Source organism: Rattus rattus, chromosome 16 (assembly GCF_011064425.1).
Source record: "Rattus rattus isolate New Zealand chromosome 16, Rrattus_CSIRO_v1, whole genome shotgun sequence".
NCBI lineage: Eukaryota > Metazoa > Chordata > Mammalia > Rodentia > Muridae > Rattus > Rattus rattus.
Window position 1 is genome coordinate 32,628,525 of NC_046169.1, and position 16,842 is coordinate 32,645,366.

Consider the following 16,842-nt stretch of genomic DNA (forward strand, 5'->3'; position numbering starts at 1 on the left):
ATAGAACCTAGACACAGCTCCCATATACTTTGATTCTTCTCCAGACAATGTGCAGTGTCCAATCCGATGAATACCGTTGTCTGGCTGGATTGTTTAGGAGACGATAGTAAGAAACTGAGGCTGTAGCTGTAGCTCAGGGATAGAGTGCTTGACTAGCATGTGAGAGGCTCTGAGTTGACTTTATTATTTTTTTTTTTTTTGGTTCTTTTTTTTGGAGCTGGGGACCGAATCCAGGGCCTTGCGCTTCCTAGGCAAGCGCTCTACCACTGAGCTAAATCCCCAACCCCCTGAGTTGACTTTATTTATTTAATTTTTAAAGATTTATTTACTTTATGTATATGAGTACACTGTCGCTGTCTTCAGACACACCAGAAGAGGGCATCAGATCCCATTACAGATGGTTGTGAGCCACCATGTGGTTGCTGGGAATTGGACTCAGGACCTCTGGGAAGAGCAGTCAGTGCCCTTAACCACTGAGCCATCTCTCCAGCCCAGGTTGACTTTATTTAAGCATGGGAAATGTGTGCCTATAAGGCCAGTGCTCCTTGGAAGGCAGAGACAGGAGGATCAGGAGTTCAAGGCTAGCCTTGGTTGTATATTGAGTTTGAAGCTAACTGTGTGAAACTCTGTTTTAAAAGCAAGCAAGCAAGAAGATAAGAAAGGATGAAGAAAAAGGAGTAAAAGAGAAAAGGCTACCTGGATTTTGCCTGTGGTATAAAAGATTAGGAAATATAAGAGTCAAAGTATTAAAGTTACCTTCTTGGCGTGGATTTAGATGGATGAGTAACTGTTTGAACAGTCCTTGTGACTATGATATATAAATTAATCGGCATAAAAGACAATGAATAGTTAATTTTTTTTGTCCCAGTCAGGTTCACTTATAGCCCAGGCTAGCCTTGAACTATTCTATAGCCAAGGATACTTCTGATTCTTCTTCTCCCAGCTTCCAAGTGACTACTGGCATGTGTACTGTTGTGCCTGACTTTAAATGTGTGTGTGTGTGTGTGTGTGTGTGTGTGTGTGTGTGTGTGCATAATGTACATATGTGAGTGCTAACATGTAGACTGAGCAGCATCCATGTAGAAGTCAATGGACAATTTTCAGAAACCAGTTCTTGGGCTCAGCGGTTAAGAGCATCGAACTCAGAGGTCCTGAGTTCAATTCCCAGCAACCACATGGTGGCTCACAACCATCTGTAATGGGATCTATGTCCTCTTCTGGTATGTCTGAAGACAGCCACAGCGTACTCATATACAAATAAATAAAATAAATTAAAAAAAAAGAAACCATGAAACTACATTTCCCTGAGTACAAGCTGAAGCTACAAACTGAATCCCATGACTACCCTTTCCTCTCCTGTTGTTAATTTATCTTTTTCCATATACATATATTAATAAAATTTAAATTATTCTCTCTACATCCCGCTAATTGCCCTCCTCCCAGGCTCCCCTCCCCTTCTCCTCTAAACAGGTGAGGCTCCCTCTGGCTATCCCCCACCCTGGCACTTCAAGTCTCTGTGAGGCGAGGCGCTTCCTCTCCTACGAGGCAGCCCAGCTAGAAGAACACATCCCACGGACCGGCAACAGTTTTTGGGATGGCCCCTGCTCCAGTTGTTTGGGACCCACATGAAGGGCAAGCCGCACATCTGCTACATATGTGCGGGGAGACCTAGGTCCAGCCCGTGACTCTGAGAGCCCCAAGGGTCCAGGTTCGTTGACTCTGTTGGCCTTCTGTGGAGTTCCTATATCCTTCAGGGCCTGCAGTCCTTCCTCCTACTCTTCCGTAAGAGTCCTTGAGCTCCAGCCGCTATGGGCGTGTGTAGAGTTAGCTGCTGGGTGGAGCTTCTCAGAGGACAACTTGCTCCTCCTGTCTAATGAAGGTGGAGGAGTGGAGGAGAGGTCTAATTTATCTTTTTTAAAAACAAGGTCTTTTTATGTAGTACTGGCTGCCTAGAGCTCTCCCTGTAGATAGCCTAGGCTGGCCTTGAACTCACAGAGATCCTCTTCCTGAGTACTGGGATTAAAGGCTCAGTTGCCTTTTTTTTTTTGTTTTAATTTGTGTTTATTTCATGCATATAAGTACACTGTCGCTGTCTTCAGACACACCAGAAGAGGGCATCGGATCCCCATTACAGATGGTTGTGAGCCACCATGTGGTTGCTGGGATTTGAACTCAGGACCTCTGGAAGAGCAGTCAGTGCTCTTAACCGCTGAGCCATCTCTCCAGCTCCCCCACCCCCACCTTTTTTTTTTCTTTTTTTTTCGGAGCTGGGGACCGAACCCAGGGCCTTGTGCTTGCTAGGCAAGCACTCTACCACCCCCACCCTTTTTAATAAGTGGACATTGGGCAAAGGGTCTCATGCATACAAGGCAAACACTCTCCCATTGTGGTTGCTGGGAATTGAACTCAGGACCTCTGGAAGAACAGTCAGTGCTCTTAACCACTGAGCCATCTCTCCAGCCCCTATATTCTCAGTCTCATTCCTACCTTCTCTCCTTCCTATTTTGCTTCATTTTATTTCTCTGAGACAGTCCCTCTAGATAGACCTAGCTGTCCTGGAACTTGCTCCATAGACCAGGTTGGCTTCAAACTCAGAGATCCCTCTGTCTCTGCCTCCTGAGTACTGGGATTAAAGGTGTATGCTGAGCCTAGCTCTCCCCTTTTCTTTTTCTTTCTTTTTTTTTTTAATTTTTTTAAACATTTATTTATTATGTATACATCATACAGCTTTCTGCCTGCATGTATGCTTGCAGGCCAGAAGAGGGCACCAGACCTGATTATAGATGGTTGTGAGCCACCATGTGGTTGCTGGGAATTGAACTCAGGACCTCTGGAAGAGCAGACAGTGCTCTTAACTTCTGAGCCATCTTTCCAGCACCGCGCTCCCCTTTTCTAAGCTCCGCTCTTTGTGTTCCTTCACTGTCTTTCCACTTTACAGAGACCTTTCCATCCTTTTCGAAGTACAGGAGATGACCCCTGCCACAGGATCTTTGCGATAGCCTCTGTTTGTTTCAGTTGCTGTTCTTCTAAATGATCCCTGCAGATTGGTCTTTTACAGATAAGTGCTTATCTGTCATTTCCGTGAAGCCTATGCTAACTAACAATTAAAATGGTCATACAAGGGCAGCAGGATACCTCAATAGAGCAAGGTGTTTTCAGCATGGGACAGTTGACCTGAGTTAGATCCCTGGGATTGAATCTAAGGGTGATCCCTGACCTACACACACACACACACACACACATACACACTCACACACACACTCACACACACACTGAGGCATGTACATGCGCTGATGCCCCTCCCCCAGCAATAATAATAATAATAATAATAATAATAATAATAATAATAATGAAATTAAATAAATGATCATAGCTATGCATGGTGGCCCATGCCTTTAATCGCATTCAGGAGGCAGTGGCAGGTAGATCTCTGAGCTTGAGGCCCGCCTGGTCTATGGAGGGAGTCCCAGGGCTACATAGAGAAACCCTGTCTGGAAAAGCCAAAATAAAAATTAAAAAAAAAAAATGATCATGATGTTAGTTCCTCTTACTTTCCCAGAGTTTTGCTTTCCCTGTTATCCACAGGCAACTGCAGTCTGAAGCTATTAATTGGAAAGTGTACTGGCTGGTTTTGTGTTTCAACTTGACACACGCTGGGGTTATCACAGGGAAAGGAGCCTCAGTTGATGAAATGCCTCCTCTACGAGACCCAGCTGTAAGGTGTTTTCTCAACTAGTGATCAAGGTGTGGGGGGAGGACCCAGCCCATTGTGGGTGGTGCCATCCCTGGGGGCTGGTGGTCTTGGGTTCTATAAGAGAGCAGGCTGAGGAAGCCAGGGGAAGCAAGTTAGTAAGTAACATTCCTCTGTGGCCTCTGCATCAGCTCCTGATTCCTGCTCTGCTTGAGTTCCAGTCCTGACTTCCTGTGGTGATGAACAGCAACGTGGAAGTGTAAGCTGAATGAACCCTTTCCTCCCCAACTTGCTTCTTAGTCATGATGTTTGTGCAGGAATAGAAACCCTAAGACAGAAAGTTTCAGAACTAGTTCGTCAATTTAATTCTCTTTTTAAGCTCTTGCTCTTGCTCTAACTCTTTGCTCTCCTGCCCTCTTCCTCTTCGTCCCTTCTCTTCCCACTCCCCTCCCCGCTTCCCTCCACGTGCCCATGGCCGGCCTCCTTTGTTCCTCCCCTTTTCTACTCTTCTTCTCTCATTAAACCTCTTCACGTGGGAAAAAAAAATTCTCTTTTTAAACTTATGTGTCTGCTTGCAGGTGTATGCAGGTGCTCTTTGAGCCGGAAGAGGGTGTCTGATCCCGTGGAGCTTGAGTTAAGATAGTTAGGAGCAGCTAGGTTGGTGCTGGGAATTGAAACCTGGTTCTCTGCAGAAGCAGCTAGATTATCTTTCTTTTCTTTTCTTTTCTTTTTTTTTTTCTTTTCTATTTTTTGGAGCTGGGGACCGAACCCAGGGCCTTGCGCTTGCTAGGCAAGTGCTCTACCGCTGAGCTAAATCCCCAACCCCTAGATTATCTTATCTTAAAGATTTATTTATTATATATAAATAGCTGTCTTCAGACACACCAGAAGAGGGCGTCAGATCCCATTACAGATGGTTGAGCCACCATGTGGTTGCTGGGATTTGAACTCAAGACCTCTGGAAGAGCAGTCAGTGCTCTTAACCGCCGAGCCGTCTCTTCAACCCCCTAGTTTATCTTACCTGCTGTTCCATCTATGTAGCTCCCAATATATTAGTTTTATAATTTTACACTTCATTAAGATGCAGCTGTTCGGGGTTGGGGATTTAGCTCAGTGGTAGAGCGCTTGCCTAGGAAGCGCAAAGGCCCTGGGTTCGGTCCCCAGCTCCGAAAAAAAAAAAAAAAAAAAAAAAAAAAAAAAAAAAAAAAAAAAAAGATGCAGCTGTTCATGAAAACCTTCATTTATCTAACAGAGACCCCACCCCAACCCCCAGAGTAGTGCACCGGTACTAACAAATTTGGACATTCAAAAGAGAAGTTATGGAGTGTTTCTTTGAAGTGGAAAAGGTCAAATTTCTTAATTTAGAAAAAGAATCACTTGTCAGGATTGCTAATCCCAATATGGGTGAAACTGCAAAAAGAGAAGAAAACCGTGCTCATCTTACTTCAAGCTGTCGAAGTATGGCCATGGTGCATAGGTTTCTGTTCTCAAAAACAAACAACTCCCCCTCCCCACCCCCCAAAAAAAAAATCAACGGGGAGGCTGGTTAGATGGCTCTGCAGTAAAGAACACTGTTTTATCAGAGGTTGTGGGTTTTGCTCCTAGCACCCACATGGCCGCTCACTGCCATGTAACTCCATCAGGGACTGTTGTCCTCTTCAGACCTCCTTGGGCATCAGACACACACACACAGTTACACACATACTTACACGCAAGGCGACCACCAATACACTAACATTAAAAAAATATAAAAAGTAATAAATCTTTTTTTTTTTTTTTCTCTTTTTGACAGGGTCTCCCTACTTAGTTGTCCTGGAACTCCCAATACAGACTAGGCTGGCCTCGACCTCACAGTGATCCACCTGCCTCTGCCTCCCTAGTGCTGGGATTAAAGGGTACACCACCTTGCGCGGCAAAAGGAATAAATCATCAAACATTATCTATAAATGTGTGGGTATGTGCACGTGCCCGCGGTGGATGGCGGATCCGGTAGAACTGAAGTTACAGGAGGTTGTGGGCCGCCCCATATAGGTGCTGGGAACCGAACTCCGGTTCCCTCATCCCTGCTTATTTGTTTGTTCTTTTCACGTGTGCACCCGCACTGGATGCGTAGTGTGTACTCGCACCAATGTGCGGCGTCCCAGATGAAGAATCTCCCTGGCGTTCAAGTGTGTAAACCGCACAGATTAAGAGGAGGAAACCCCCCTTCCCCAACCTCCAGCACTGGTCAGGGCCCTGCAAACCGGAAGCAGAAAGTGGCTGTGGCGGCGGGCGTGATGACTTCACGTCGGCGCCGGCGGCAAGGGGCGGGGACGAGGGCGGAGCGAGCCGGGCGGCGGGGCGGCCGCGCAGTGTCCGGGATCCAGGCCTGGCAGGGGTTGTGCGCGCGGCCGGCCGGCTCTGCCCGCACCCGTGTCGGCTCCCGAGCGGGGCCTCACTCGGCCCCCTCCATGTGACGGCGCCTCGTGGAGCCTGAGTGAGCAGCGGGTCCGTGCGGAGCCGGAGGCGGGAGGAACATGACATCCCGGAGGTGAGCCGCCCGCAGGAGCCGGGCCGCGGCCTGGGTCCCCGCCGCTTCTGTGTTGCGCGGCCGCCGGGGGTTACACTCGGACTCTCCACTGGCCCGGCGTCCCCGCCGCCCCACCGCCCCGCCCGCGGGTCCCCATTCATTTCCTGCCGCCCCAAGTTCCTGCTCCCGCGACTCGGGATGCCCGTGGGGACACTCGCGGCCCGGCCGGCCGTCGCATTCCTGACCCATTGCCTCATGAGCGTCGCCTCCTGGGGATTCCGAAATAACCCCGCGCGCTCGGGGAGGCGCCCGGGCCACCGCGGGGCCTTTACACGGGACCCTTTCAGGTGCCCCCTTTTCGCCTCCTCACCCTCGCCCCAAGTGCCAGAAGTGGGAAAACTGAATCTGTCTGCAGCCGCTGGGAGTGTTCCCTCCCCACTGTGATCTTTGCTTTGAAAGGTGGGAGGGAAGGGAACAGTATCTGGTCGTGGAATTGTTCCTTCGGGTAATGAGTGCGTTCCCGTCTTACGAATGTGGAAACTGAGGTTCGGAAGTAAAGTGCTCGTCACAGGATAGGATTGGAAGCTGAGATCAGGAGGAGGATTAGTGAGTTTCAACTTCAGAGACTCAATTATTGACATTGACTTCGCTCTTAGTAGAAGCCAGCTTAACACGAACCGCAGTGGTACGAGGTGGGTGGTGGTCTCCCTTTCTTTTTTTTTTTTTTTTCCGGAGCTGGGGACCGAACCCAGGGCCCTGCGCTTCCTAGGCAAGCGCTCTACCACTGAGCTAAATCCCCAACCCCTGGTCTCCCTTTCTAAACATGGACCAAATTGAGTTTTCCAGAATTAAGTACATTGTTGCATGTTACCTTGGTAAGAGGTGGAAAGAGAATCTCATTGTGTTGCCCAGGTTAGCCTCCAATTTACATTCCCGTTACCTCTCAACCTCATAAGTGCTGGGGTTATAGTCTGGATCACTATAAGAGCTTGTTTTATTTAGTTTTAAAATCAGCTTTATTGAGATAAGTTGCATCTGATCCGGCAGACAACATGATAAACCTTGACATCTGGGAGATGTCACCACTCCTGGTAAGGTTTTCTCAGCTCTTACCAGTCCTCTGCTCTCCTTCGATCACTGTTTGGTTGTTACTTTTCTAGAATTTTGTAATTTTGTATTAATGGCATTAGACAACTATGGACTGTTTTTTTTTTTTTTTTTTTTGGTGGGGGGTGTCCTGATTTTTATTATTGAAAGTTTTTTTTAACACGTATTTATTCATTGTGTATGGACCCAAGGCATGGTATGCATTTGTAGGTCGGAAATCGATACATGGAAATTGGCTCTCACTACCACACAGGTTCCAGGGATTGAACTCAGGTTGTCAGGCTTGGCGACACGTGCTGCCACACCCCGGCATAGCGTACAGCGTCCACGTTCCCAGATCTATCCATATTGCTAGAGTTCCATAGCGTTCCCATTGTAGGGGTGTTTCCTTTTTCACCCTTTCTGACAGACCTTTGGCTGTCTCTAGAATTTGTCACTCACATGTGATTCTGAGAATGCTCCTGCAAAGGCCTCAGCATGGTTTCACCTCTTCGGCGGCCATCTACAAGTTGAATGGCTGAATTTACTGTGTACGGGCACTTGCAGCCTGCCCACAGAAAGGGCTGTCACTGTTTACTTTCCAGTCTTACTCAGTGAGGGCTGCATACAGCTTGTCTGTATCTTTGAGTTCTGATTTCCTAGTTTTATAAAGATCTATTTTGATTTCGCATGTATAGGTAGCTTGCAAGCATGTGAATGCATGTGTATGCCTCATTCCCCCTGGGGCCAGTAATTGATTACTGTGTGAAGTGTGGGTCCCTGCTCTCTATTCCATGGGGCTCTCCAGTTGTCCCAGTACAGCTGCTGGCGAACCTCTCCACAGGTAGAGTCTGCTCCATTGTTGAAGGACACTTGTCCTTCACGTGAGTTTGTTTCTTGACTCGGTTCTCTTCCATGGATTTTTCTGTATCTTCACGTCAATCCCGAATGGTCTTGTTTTTTGTTTTTTTTTTAAAAATGTTTTTTGTTTAATATTGACGCGTGCACACACAGAGGTCCAAGGAATGTGTCAGAGCCCTTGGACTTGTAGTTAAAGGTGGTTTTAAGTTGCCTCACACGAGTGCTGGGAATGAAACTTGGGTCCTCTGCAAGAGCAGCAACTGTTTATAACTAGTACACGTGTTTTGTTTTGTTTTGTTTTCTCTCCTCTCCAGGATCTCAGTTATTGACTCTCTCTCTCTCTTTCTCTCTCTCTCTCTCTCTCTCTCTCTCTCTCTGTGTGTGTGTGTGTGTGTGTGTGTTCGTGTTCACATGTGGAAGTCAGAAAACAATTGCATCCTCGGGATGGAACTCAGGTTGTTAGCAGTGCACATTTTCACACTGAGCTATTGTGCTGGCCTGAGGAGCTAAGAAGGCTCTGTGTTCTGACGGGGGATTCAGGGAAGGTCTCTTTGAGGAAGTGATCATAGGAACTGACACTTGGATGGCGAACACCATATTGATGTTTGTTTTACTTAATCGTCACGGTAAAGCTGGACAGGGTCTCACCATGTCATACCAGTTGGCCTAGAACTTGCTACGCAGAACAGGCTGACCTTGAGCGCTCAGATCCACCTGCCTCTGCTTTGGCGGTGCCACTGCCTCTAGTCCTAAAACAGTTCATTTTGGTTAGCATTGCAGACTTCACATTTTCGTGAGCCTTCAGTAACCAATATGTGGGTTCATTCATCGTGTTGGCTTCTCAACCTTGAAGGTAGGGAAACCTAAGCCCAAAAATAATTGAATGGCTGGTCCTGGGCCAGCCAACTGAGAGGATAATGAATTTAGATGTTAAAACTGTCCTGTGCCCTACCTTGCTCTCCCCCAGCTGACACCACTGCCTGTCTTCCCCAGTCTTCACTCTTCAGTCGCTTTCTGTTCCTCTAAGATACATGTGATCACTGGAGTCAAGGGTGGAATGTTGAGCCGTCCTCAGACTGGAGGATTCTGGTTGTCAATCGCAGGGCAAGTACACTTTGTCCCAGGTGCTCCCTGGCAGCCACGCTGGTTTATCTCCTGGGGGAGAACCAGCAGTGCGGGGCCTCGCCGTCCTTATTCTTGGTGTGGTCCTACAAAGAGTCGGGGTTTGGGCTGGCGTTGCCCAAGGGCACAGGCTGTACCAATTGCTTTCCGTTCTTGACCATGCTCAATGTGTACACTGTTAGGAGATGCACATGATCTTGGAAAGGCAGAGCCAGCTCTTGTTTGTAATTGTCACTAGGAGGCCCTGGTGGACATGAGCAGTCACAGAACAATAAGGACGCTGAACTGAGTGCTCTTTGCTTTAGGAAACACAGGCAAGTGCTTGCCATCGAGAACGGCATTTTTAGGGGAAGGGCAAACACTGTTGTTGGGCAGCTTTCGACTGTATCAGGGCTTAAGACCCCTCAAATGGGTTCAGATGCTCTAAAGTGCAGCCCGGTTCATTACTGGGACTGAGAGCATTGTGTGTGTGTTTAGCAAAGTTGCTGTGGTTCTTGGCAGTGCCGTCATGGGCAGGGGACTGTAGGTTGTGCATCTTTGCAAGGAGCATTGAGTTTACGGAGGAACCTGACTTCTTTACCAGCACCAAGTGATTTGGATAAAACCAATACCAAGCTGAGATCTGCAGTTGATCAGTGTGTGATAGCACCATGTAGAATACATGTTTGAATACACTGCCGTGTACACGTCAGTGCAATTCTGTATGTTTATATGTACTTGGCAACGTGCGTGTGGTACCGGCTCAGAACCTCTAAGACCGAGTTCTCTGCACAAGGAGATTGATTTGCCCCAGAGAGACAGAGGGCAAGAAATAAGAGACAAAGACAGGAGATAGAGGATGAAGGAGAGGGGAGAGGGGAGAGGCAGGGATATTTGTCCCAGAGGGCTGCTTCTAGACAGAGAGGAGACAGCCGTGGCCCATAGGAAAATGGTGGTTTATAAAGGTAAAAGGGGAAACCATGTGTTTAGATGGGGTGTTTAATTTTAATTAGGCATGTTAATTAGGTGAGACAAAGGGGGCTTTTGATTGCTGGACTACAATACTTCGATAGCTGGACCTTGGTAGTGAGTCTCAGGAGGAGGAAGTGGCCAAATAAGGGGATGGACCTTGGTGGCTGGCTTTAAGAATATAATCTAACAGTTATTTAGCAAGTCAGAGGGAAGGGGGATAAGGGTAAGATCTGCCAGAGGCAGGCCTGTCAGAGCCTCTACTGTCTACCCACAGTCTGTTTTAATGAATTAGTTTAGAGACAGGGTGTCTCTGTGTAGCTCAGACTGGTCTCAAACTTAGAACCCTCCTGCTTCAGCGTCTCTTGAGTGCTGGCACTGCAGACAAGTGCCGCCACGCTCTACTTCAGTGTCTGCAGTGCTGGGCTTGGACCAGAGAGCCTGAGCGTCCAAGGCAAACACTCATCAACCTACATCCTCAAGTCTATCTGCGTTAAAGATAATTCCAGGTTTGGTGGTGCACACCTGTAATCCCGGCACCCAGCAGCCTGAGGCAAGAGAATTACTGTGGATTTGAGGCCTGTCTGGGTCAATGGCCTTAGGAAGACATGGACCTAAAAACAAAACCAGAAACAAAAGCAGTAACAAGTCCTTCTTCTTGTATCAGCCCATAGTAATGAAGTGTCCATCCACTCACTGATGAGTTTATTTTGTTCATCGTGATGGGTCTCAGGAAGCTGTCTGGATGTTTTCAAACTCATGATGCTCCTGCCCATGCTGCCCCACACACAGTGCTGGTGTTATAGGTGTGTGCCACCACGCTGGGTCATTTGTTTAGAGTCAGCGTCTCACCTAAGCCATGCTTACTAGGACTCAGATCGTCCTGCTTCTGCCTCCTGAGTGTTGTGATTAGGGCAGACCCTACTCGTTCACTGAACTCAGGATGGTGACAGTAGACCAGCTCCCGAGCTAGGCACCGAGGGTTCCAGGTCTAAGGAATCCGTGGTATAAAAGCTGAGCTGAGGGGTTCGGGATTTAGCTCAGTGGTAGAGCGCTTGCCTAGCAAGCACAAGGCCCTGGGTTCGGTCCCCAGCTCCGAAAAAAAGGAAAAAAAAAAAAAAAAAAAAAAGCTGAGCTGGGGTGTGGGTGGGGGGAAGAGTCTCCGGTGTGTTTGGTGAGCAGGAGGTAGCAAGTCTTGTGGGACTAGGGGTGCATATAGGATATAGGGTGGGGATTAAACCATACAGGAATCCCCCCCCCTTTTTTTTTTTTTTAATTTTTTTCTTTCCTGAACTGGGAATGGAACCTAGGGCCTCTTGCAGCTCAGCCTGGCTCTGCCACTGAGCTAGCTGCACACCCAGCCCCGTGGGTGCTCCTGAGGTCTTCAGTGTCATGTGCACCCCAGAGCAGTGAAAAGCCCTAGAAGGATGTGATGGGGAGTGGCGTGAGCTGATCTGTTTAAAAATATCCTTCTGGCTCCTGGGAAGGCAGGAGCGAGATCAGACGGAGCGGGGCTTTGAAGTAGGGGAGAAGCCCTCTGGAAATTGGCCTCTGGAGGCCGTTTTCTTTCATTGCTCTGTCGTCAGAGCGGAGATGCTGACCAGTGAGACGCCAAAGACAGTGGCTTACCTGGGCAGAGCATCTGCTGCTCGAGGAGAGCTGCTCTCACAATTTTTCTTTCTTTTTTTTTTTTTTTGGTAGCTTAAATTGCTCGTCCCTGATGACTGCTTTTCTTCCTGACTTAGCCTTTCTTATACTCACATGTAACTAGGGGAGGGGACTGTTGTCACCTGCTCAGAGTACTGAGCGTTGGTGTTCCCGCTGCAAGACACGTGATTTCTCTGGGGCTAGAGGTGAGAAGGGTAGAACAGGGTCACTTATTTGCTGGCGAGGAGCAGAAAGGAGCCTGTGGACCTCCAACTCTAACCCTTGCTGCAGCTGCTCTTCCTGTGTCCTGGGGCGGGGAGCTCGCAGAACAGATGTCAGCGCCGCCGTCGTGTTGCCTGTCGTTACATCAGCATTTGTTTTACTGAATCTATCTATTAGTACTGTGTGGTGGTGCACAGCTTTGATCCCAGAGCTGGGATTGAGTGATTAATTAATTAATGAGTGCAATGCCGAGGGCTGAACCTAGGCTCTCCTGCATGTTAGGCAGCTGCTCTCCCACTGAGCCATGTGCCTGGTCTCTGATCCAGGATTTAGCTTCTCTTTGAATACCCGTTAATGGTTTTGATTTGTATGCTTACCTGATCCATCCTCCATGGAACTGAGGATGACCTCGAACTTCTCAGTCCACCTGCCTCCGTCCTGTGCATGCTGGGATTCTAGACTCGTATTCTCCCGCCAGATTTTGTTTGTTTGGTGTTTTGAGACAGGGTCTCCTGCACCCAGGCTGACCTCCAAGACTTGCTGTGCAGCAGAACTGGTCTTGAACTTACTTCCGGTCCTAATCGCTGGGCTTCTGCCTGGCTCGAATGTAGCTCTTGCAGGGCTATGCCCTTTATTCAAGTCCTCGCAGCAGAGGGGTTTCTGGGTAGTAGGCTTTAAAGCCTGTTTCCGAAGCTGACTGGAGCCTCTTTTTCATAAGCTGGGGATGTCCAGATGCATGCTCATCACACCCCAGCCATCCTCCAGAGTCCTTGTTGGTCAGTAACTCTCAGCCACTTCAGGATGAACTCGAGTGGAGTTGGGTGTGCTTCTCTGGTAGACACTGCTCCATGGCGGTGCTACTGTGGCCGGTTTGTGGGATAGTCCCTACTGTGGTAAACTCTGCTAGGTACCAGGCAGGAAGAAGAGCTATTTGGAGATTTTCATTGTTTCTCTACCTGATGTCTGAAGTACTTGAGCCAGAGACTCAGGTGGTCCACGTCACAACACTTGGGTGGTGGAGGCAGGAGGATCAGGATCAGTTTGAGACTGGCTAGCTTGGGCCACATGAAACCCTGCTTCAAAACAAAACAACAACAAGACCGGAAACAATCCCCCAGAACTAAAAACAAGGGCTGGGCCTTGTGGAAGGCAGGGCTGCACCTGCCTAACCAACCAAAGGAGAATAGGGACTCCCACAGTCGCCCTATGGCATCCGTAGCATACTGTGGCTTGCATCTACACTCTCACACACACTTCATACACACCATAATAAATCAGATACTAAAACCAAAGCTCCCTAAGTGCACAGAGCCCTCCAGGCTAGCCCTACACCTCCCTCTAACGTATCAGGGCTGGGTCTCTGTGCCGCTCCTCACTAATCAGCACGCTGCCAGCTGCAGAGCTGGCTTATCCACACAGTCGAGGGAAGGCTTTCCTCATCACAAATGCTATTTAAAAAGTTAGCTAAAAGCAGAGCTGAATGTATATTTAGGCTCAAGGGGATGGCATATAGCATGGAAACTTCGATTAGTAAAGATCTGTTTGAAATACCATAGGGACAGTCCCGGAGCCACACAGAGAAGCAAAGTGTCTGGAAAGACAGTGGAACTGAAATGACACACTAAACGGCTTGTGGGAAACGATCCTAATTACACACGAGAGCTCTGTCCCTCCGGACATCCACAGTGGGTGGGAAACTAATGCTTATTAAACCTTGCCTGTGTTGGACCTTGCGCTAAACACTGGTTCCTATGGTTCTCCCAAACATCACTCTCATCTGCTTACTCTCAACAACAGGATGGGCATAATTATAAGTTGTAAATGAAATACTGCAGTTTACTTAATAGGAGGGTGAGGGAAGGGCCACCTGCCCTTTCGCCTGCTTCTGATACTGCTGAGGGGTAAAGGGATGTTTACTGGACCTCACCTGAGGCACGGAGGGGGCTCTCACAGTACCTCCCACACCTACATCTTTATCCACAGTGGATGCTCTAGGGAAGACAGGAGACTGAGATAACCAGGGTGAGGGCCCACCCAGCCCTGAGTTAGAAACAAGTGGCAGATAATGGTTAAACTTGTTTTCATCTGGCATGTGGCTGCTTACTATAATACAAGCAGTGCGCAGGCTGAGGCAGGAGGATTGCAAGTTGGAGGCCAGCCTGGGTTACACAGTCTCAAAAGAAAGTTGTTTTAGTTGTTTTGTTTTGTTTTGTTTTGTTTTCTCCCTCCCTCCCTCCCTCCCTCCCTCCCTCCCTCTCTTCTTTTTTCCCCTCAGGACAGGGTCTCACTGGGTAGCCATGACTGTCCTTGAACTCACTCTGTACACCAGGCTGGCCTCAAAAAAGTTATCTTTATAGTATTTTAAAAATATACAAACCTTTTTAAATTCATAGTTTATAGTATAATTTATAAGTTTTAAAAATGTACTTTTTCTTTGGAATTTAAATTCGAACTTAACGATTTTTACTTTTGAAAATTCTGTGTTTTTAATGCGCGATGTGTGAAGGTGAGCACAGGCGAGGGTGGCAAGTGCTCTCACCATGGAGCCCTCTCTCCAGGCCCTCCGCCAATCTTTGTGAGAACAGTTTTCGTTCACCTTTATGTGTCTGTGTCTCTATGGAGTCCCGGCTGGACTTGCTGGATAGCCCGCCTGGCACAAGCTGTGGGCATTTCCACGTCTCCCTCCTGAGTGCTGGGGTTATAGGAGCTTACCGCCATGTTTAGCGAGGTTTACAAAATGGTATTTATTGTTATGTGATTGGGTTTTCTGTTTGTACTGTGTGCCTCTGAGGAGGCCAGAACAGGGCGTTGGGTCTCCTAGGGCCGTTGTTACAGATGTTTATATATTGGCTGTACATTTTAGTTGGAGACAGGGTCTCACCATGTTTTTCAGGCTGGCCTGGAACAGTTTATGTAGCACAGGCTGGCCTTGAGTTTGTAGTCCTCCTGCCTCAACCTCCTGATAACTGAGATTACAGGAGCTTCAGCAGCACTCCTCCTCCTCTTCCTCCTCCTCCTCTTTCCTCTCTTCCTCCTCCTCCTCCCTCTCTTCCTCCTCCCCCTTCTCTTCCCCTCCTCTCTCCTCCCCCTCCTCCTCCTGTGGTGACTTTCTGTGCAGCCCTAGCTGTCTGGGAATAGACAACCCATGGCATCATTATCGCTTTTATACACAGTAAAATTCTCTTTCCAGGTAAATAACACCTTGAGAAAACTTGGGGCTGGAGAGCCAGCTTAGGGGTTGAAAGCGCATGTTACTCTTGCAGAGGACTTGTATGAACATTGTGGAGAACTCCTCTGTAACTCCAGGTCTAGGCCATCAACATCCTCTTTCTGAGTCTCCCTCTCCAGAGTCCCCAGGCACTGCAGACAAAACATCCCATGTATAAAATAAAAATAAAGTCTCAAAAACAGACAGACAAATTCCCTAAACAAAACCAACTCAAACTCCAGACCTGCATTCTTTCTTCTCCTTTCTTGTCTGTTTAGACACAGAAGGATAATATAGTATTTCAGCCTTATTCTGCATATTTAATTTTATAAAAATACAACTCATGAAAATGGATATATATATTTAAAATACATGTCTCTGTTGGGTTTATAGAAGGGAATTCCAAATGTGAGGGTTTTTTTTGTTTTCGTTTTTTTTTAACTGTTAAATGCACTCAGTAGAAATAATGGCTTTCTTTTTAGTAGTTCAAGGCCAAAGGTGGTTTACCTCCTGTGTCTGCACTGACCTCTGGAGAGCTGTTATGACTGGGTCTTTTCCTGCCTGGTTGAGCACAGTGGACCCTCGCAGTTACATTGGAGGAACTTCAAGCCTTCACCCGGGGTCTGTTTGGTGCTCTTCACCATGTGGTCCATGTGAGGTGCCGGTTGTGTGGAAAGGCTCTTGGCCCCTATTGTTTTACGTCTGTATTGGCTATGAATATGCACTCTGTATAAGGCCGGGCTTGGGACAGAAATAGGACCAGTGCTGTTAGGGTGCTGGTGCAATGGCAAAGAGAGATGGCTAGGAGTTCCCTCCAGCCATGCCAGTGAAAATATGGGGGCGTGCTAGTCCTCATGAGAGAGGCTTTGGAACAAGCCTGTAGCTTATACCAAGCCCTTAGATAGCCACTTTCTAAATTTGTGCTTTTAAAGAAAGGATCTTTTGTAGCTCAGGCTGGCCAGACTTATACTCTTTAGATAACCAAGGTTGCCCGTGAATTCCTGATCTTTCTTCTTTCACATCTCTGGCTGTCCATCTACATCCTTATCATTCCTTCAGTACCCTGTAGATGGGGACTTACATCATCAGCTGTGTCCGTCCAGTATGAGGGATGTACTGGAGTGAGTGGATGATCCATTCTCTACACTTAGGAAACTGCTGGCTCCATTCAGTATTGCTCTCCTGCGTTCCAGCACTGGGGAGACTGAGGCAGGAAGACTGGGGCCCTAGAGCCTCCAGTCTGCAGAGCAAGGTTCTTCTGACTTGAGAGTACCTTGCTGTGTGTTAGTCCTTGGCAGGAGTTTGGGTTCCACTGAGAGAGAATAGACACATCTTCTCCTCTGCCCCATGCCATTGCTGGTTCAGCCTTGAGATCTAGACTAGGCACTGAATTGGGCATCACCCAGGGGAAGGGTCCTAATAAATTCTGAGATTTTACTGAGGGTTTTAAAAAAAATTATTAAAGGGGTTGGGGATTTAGCTCAGTGGTAGAATGCTTGCCAAGCAAGCGCAAGGCCCTGGGTTCGGTCCCCAGCTCCGAAAAAAAAA

General features: G+C 47.9%; 1 protein-coding gene across 2 annotated transcripts in view; it reads left to right on the plus strand.

Annotated features, from left to right (window-relative positions):
* The first annotated feature begins 6,010 nt into the window (after window positions 1–6,010).
* Window positions 6,011–16,842, plus strand: part of Ptpn11 (protein tyrosine phosphatase non-receptor type 11) — a 59,759-nt gene continuing 48,927 nt past the window's right edge. For both annotated transcript variants that reach the window (XM_032886360.1, XM_032886361.1), the window contains exon 1: window positions 6,011–6,221. In XM_032886360.1, the coding sequence (XP_032742251.1) occupies window positions 6,208–6,221 (14 nt within the window). In that variant the 5' untranslated portion in view covers window positions 6,011–6,207. The remainder of the gene's footprint in view (window positions 6,222–16,842) is intronic.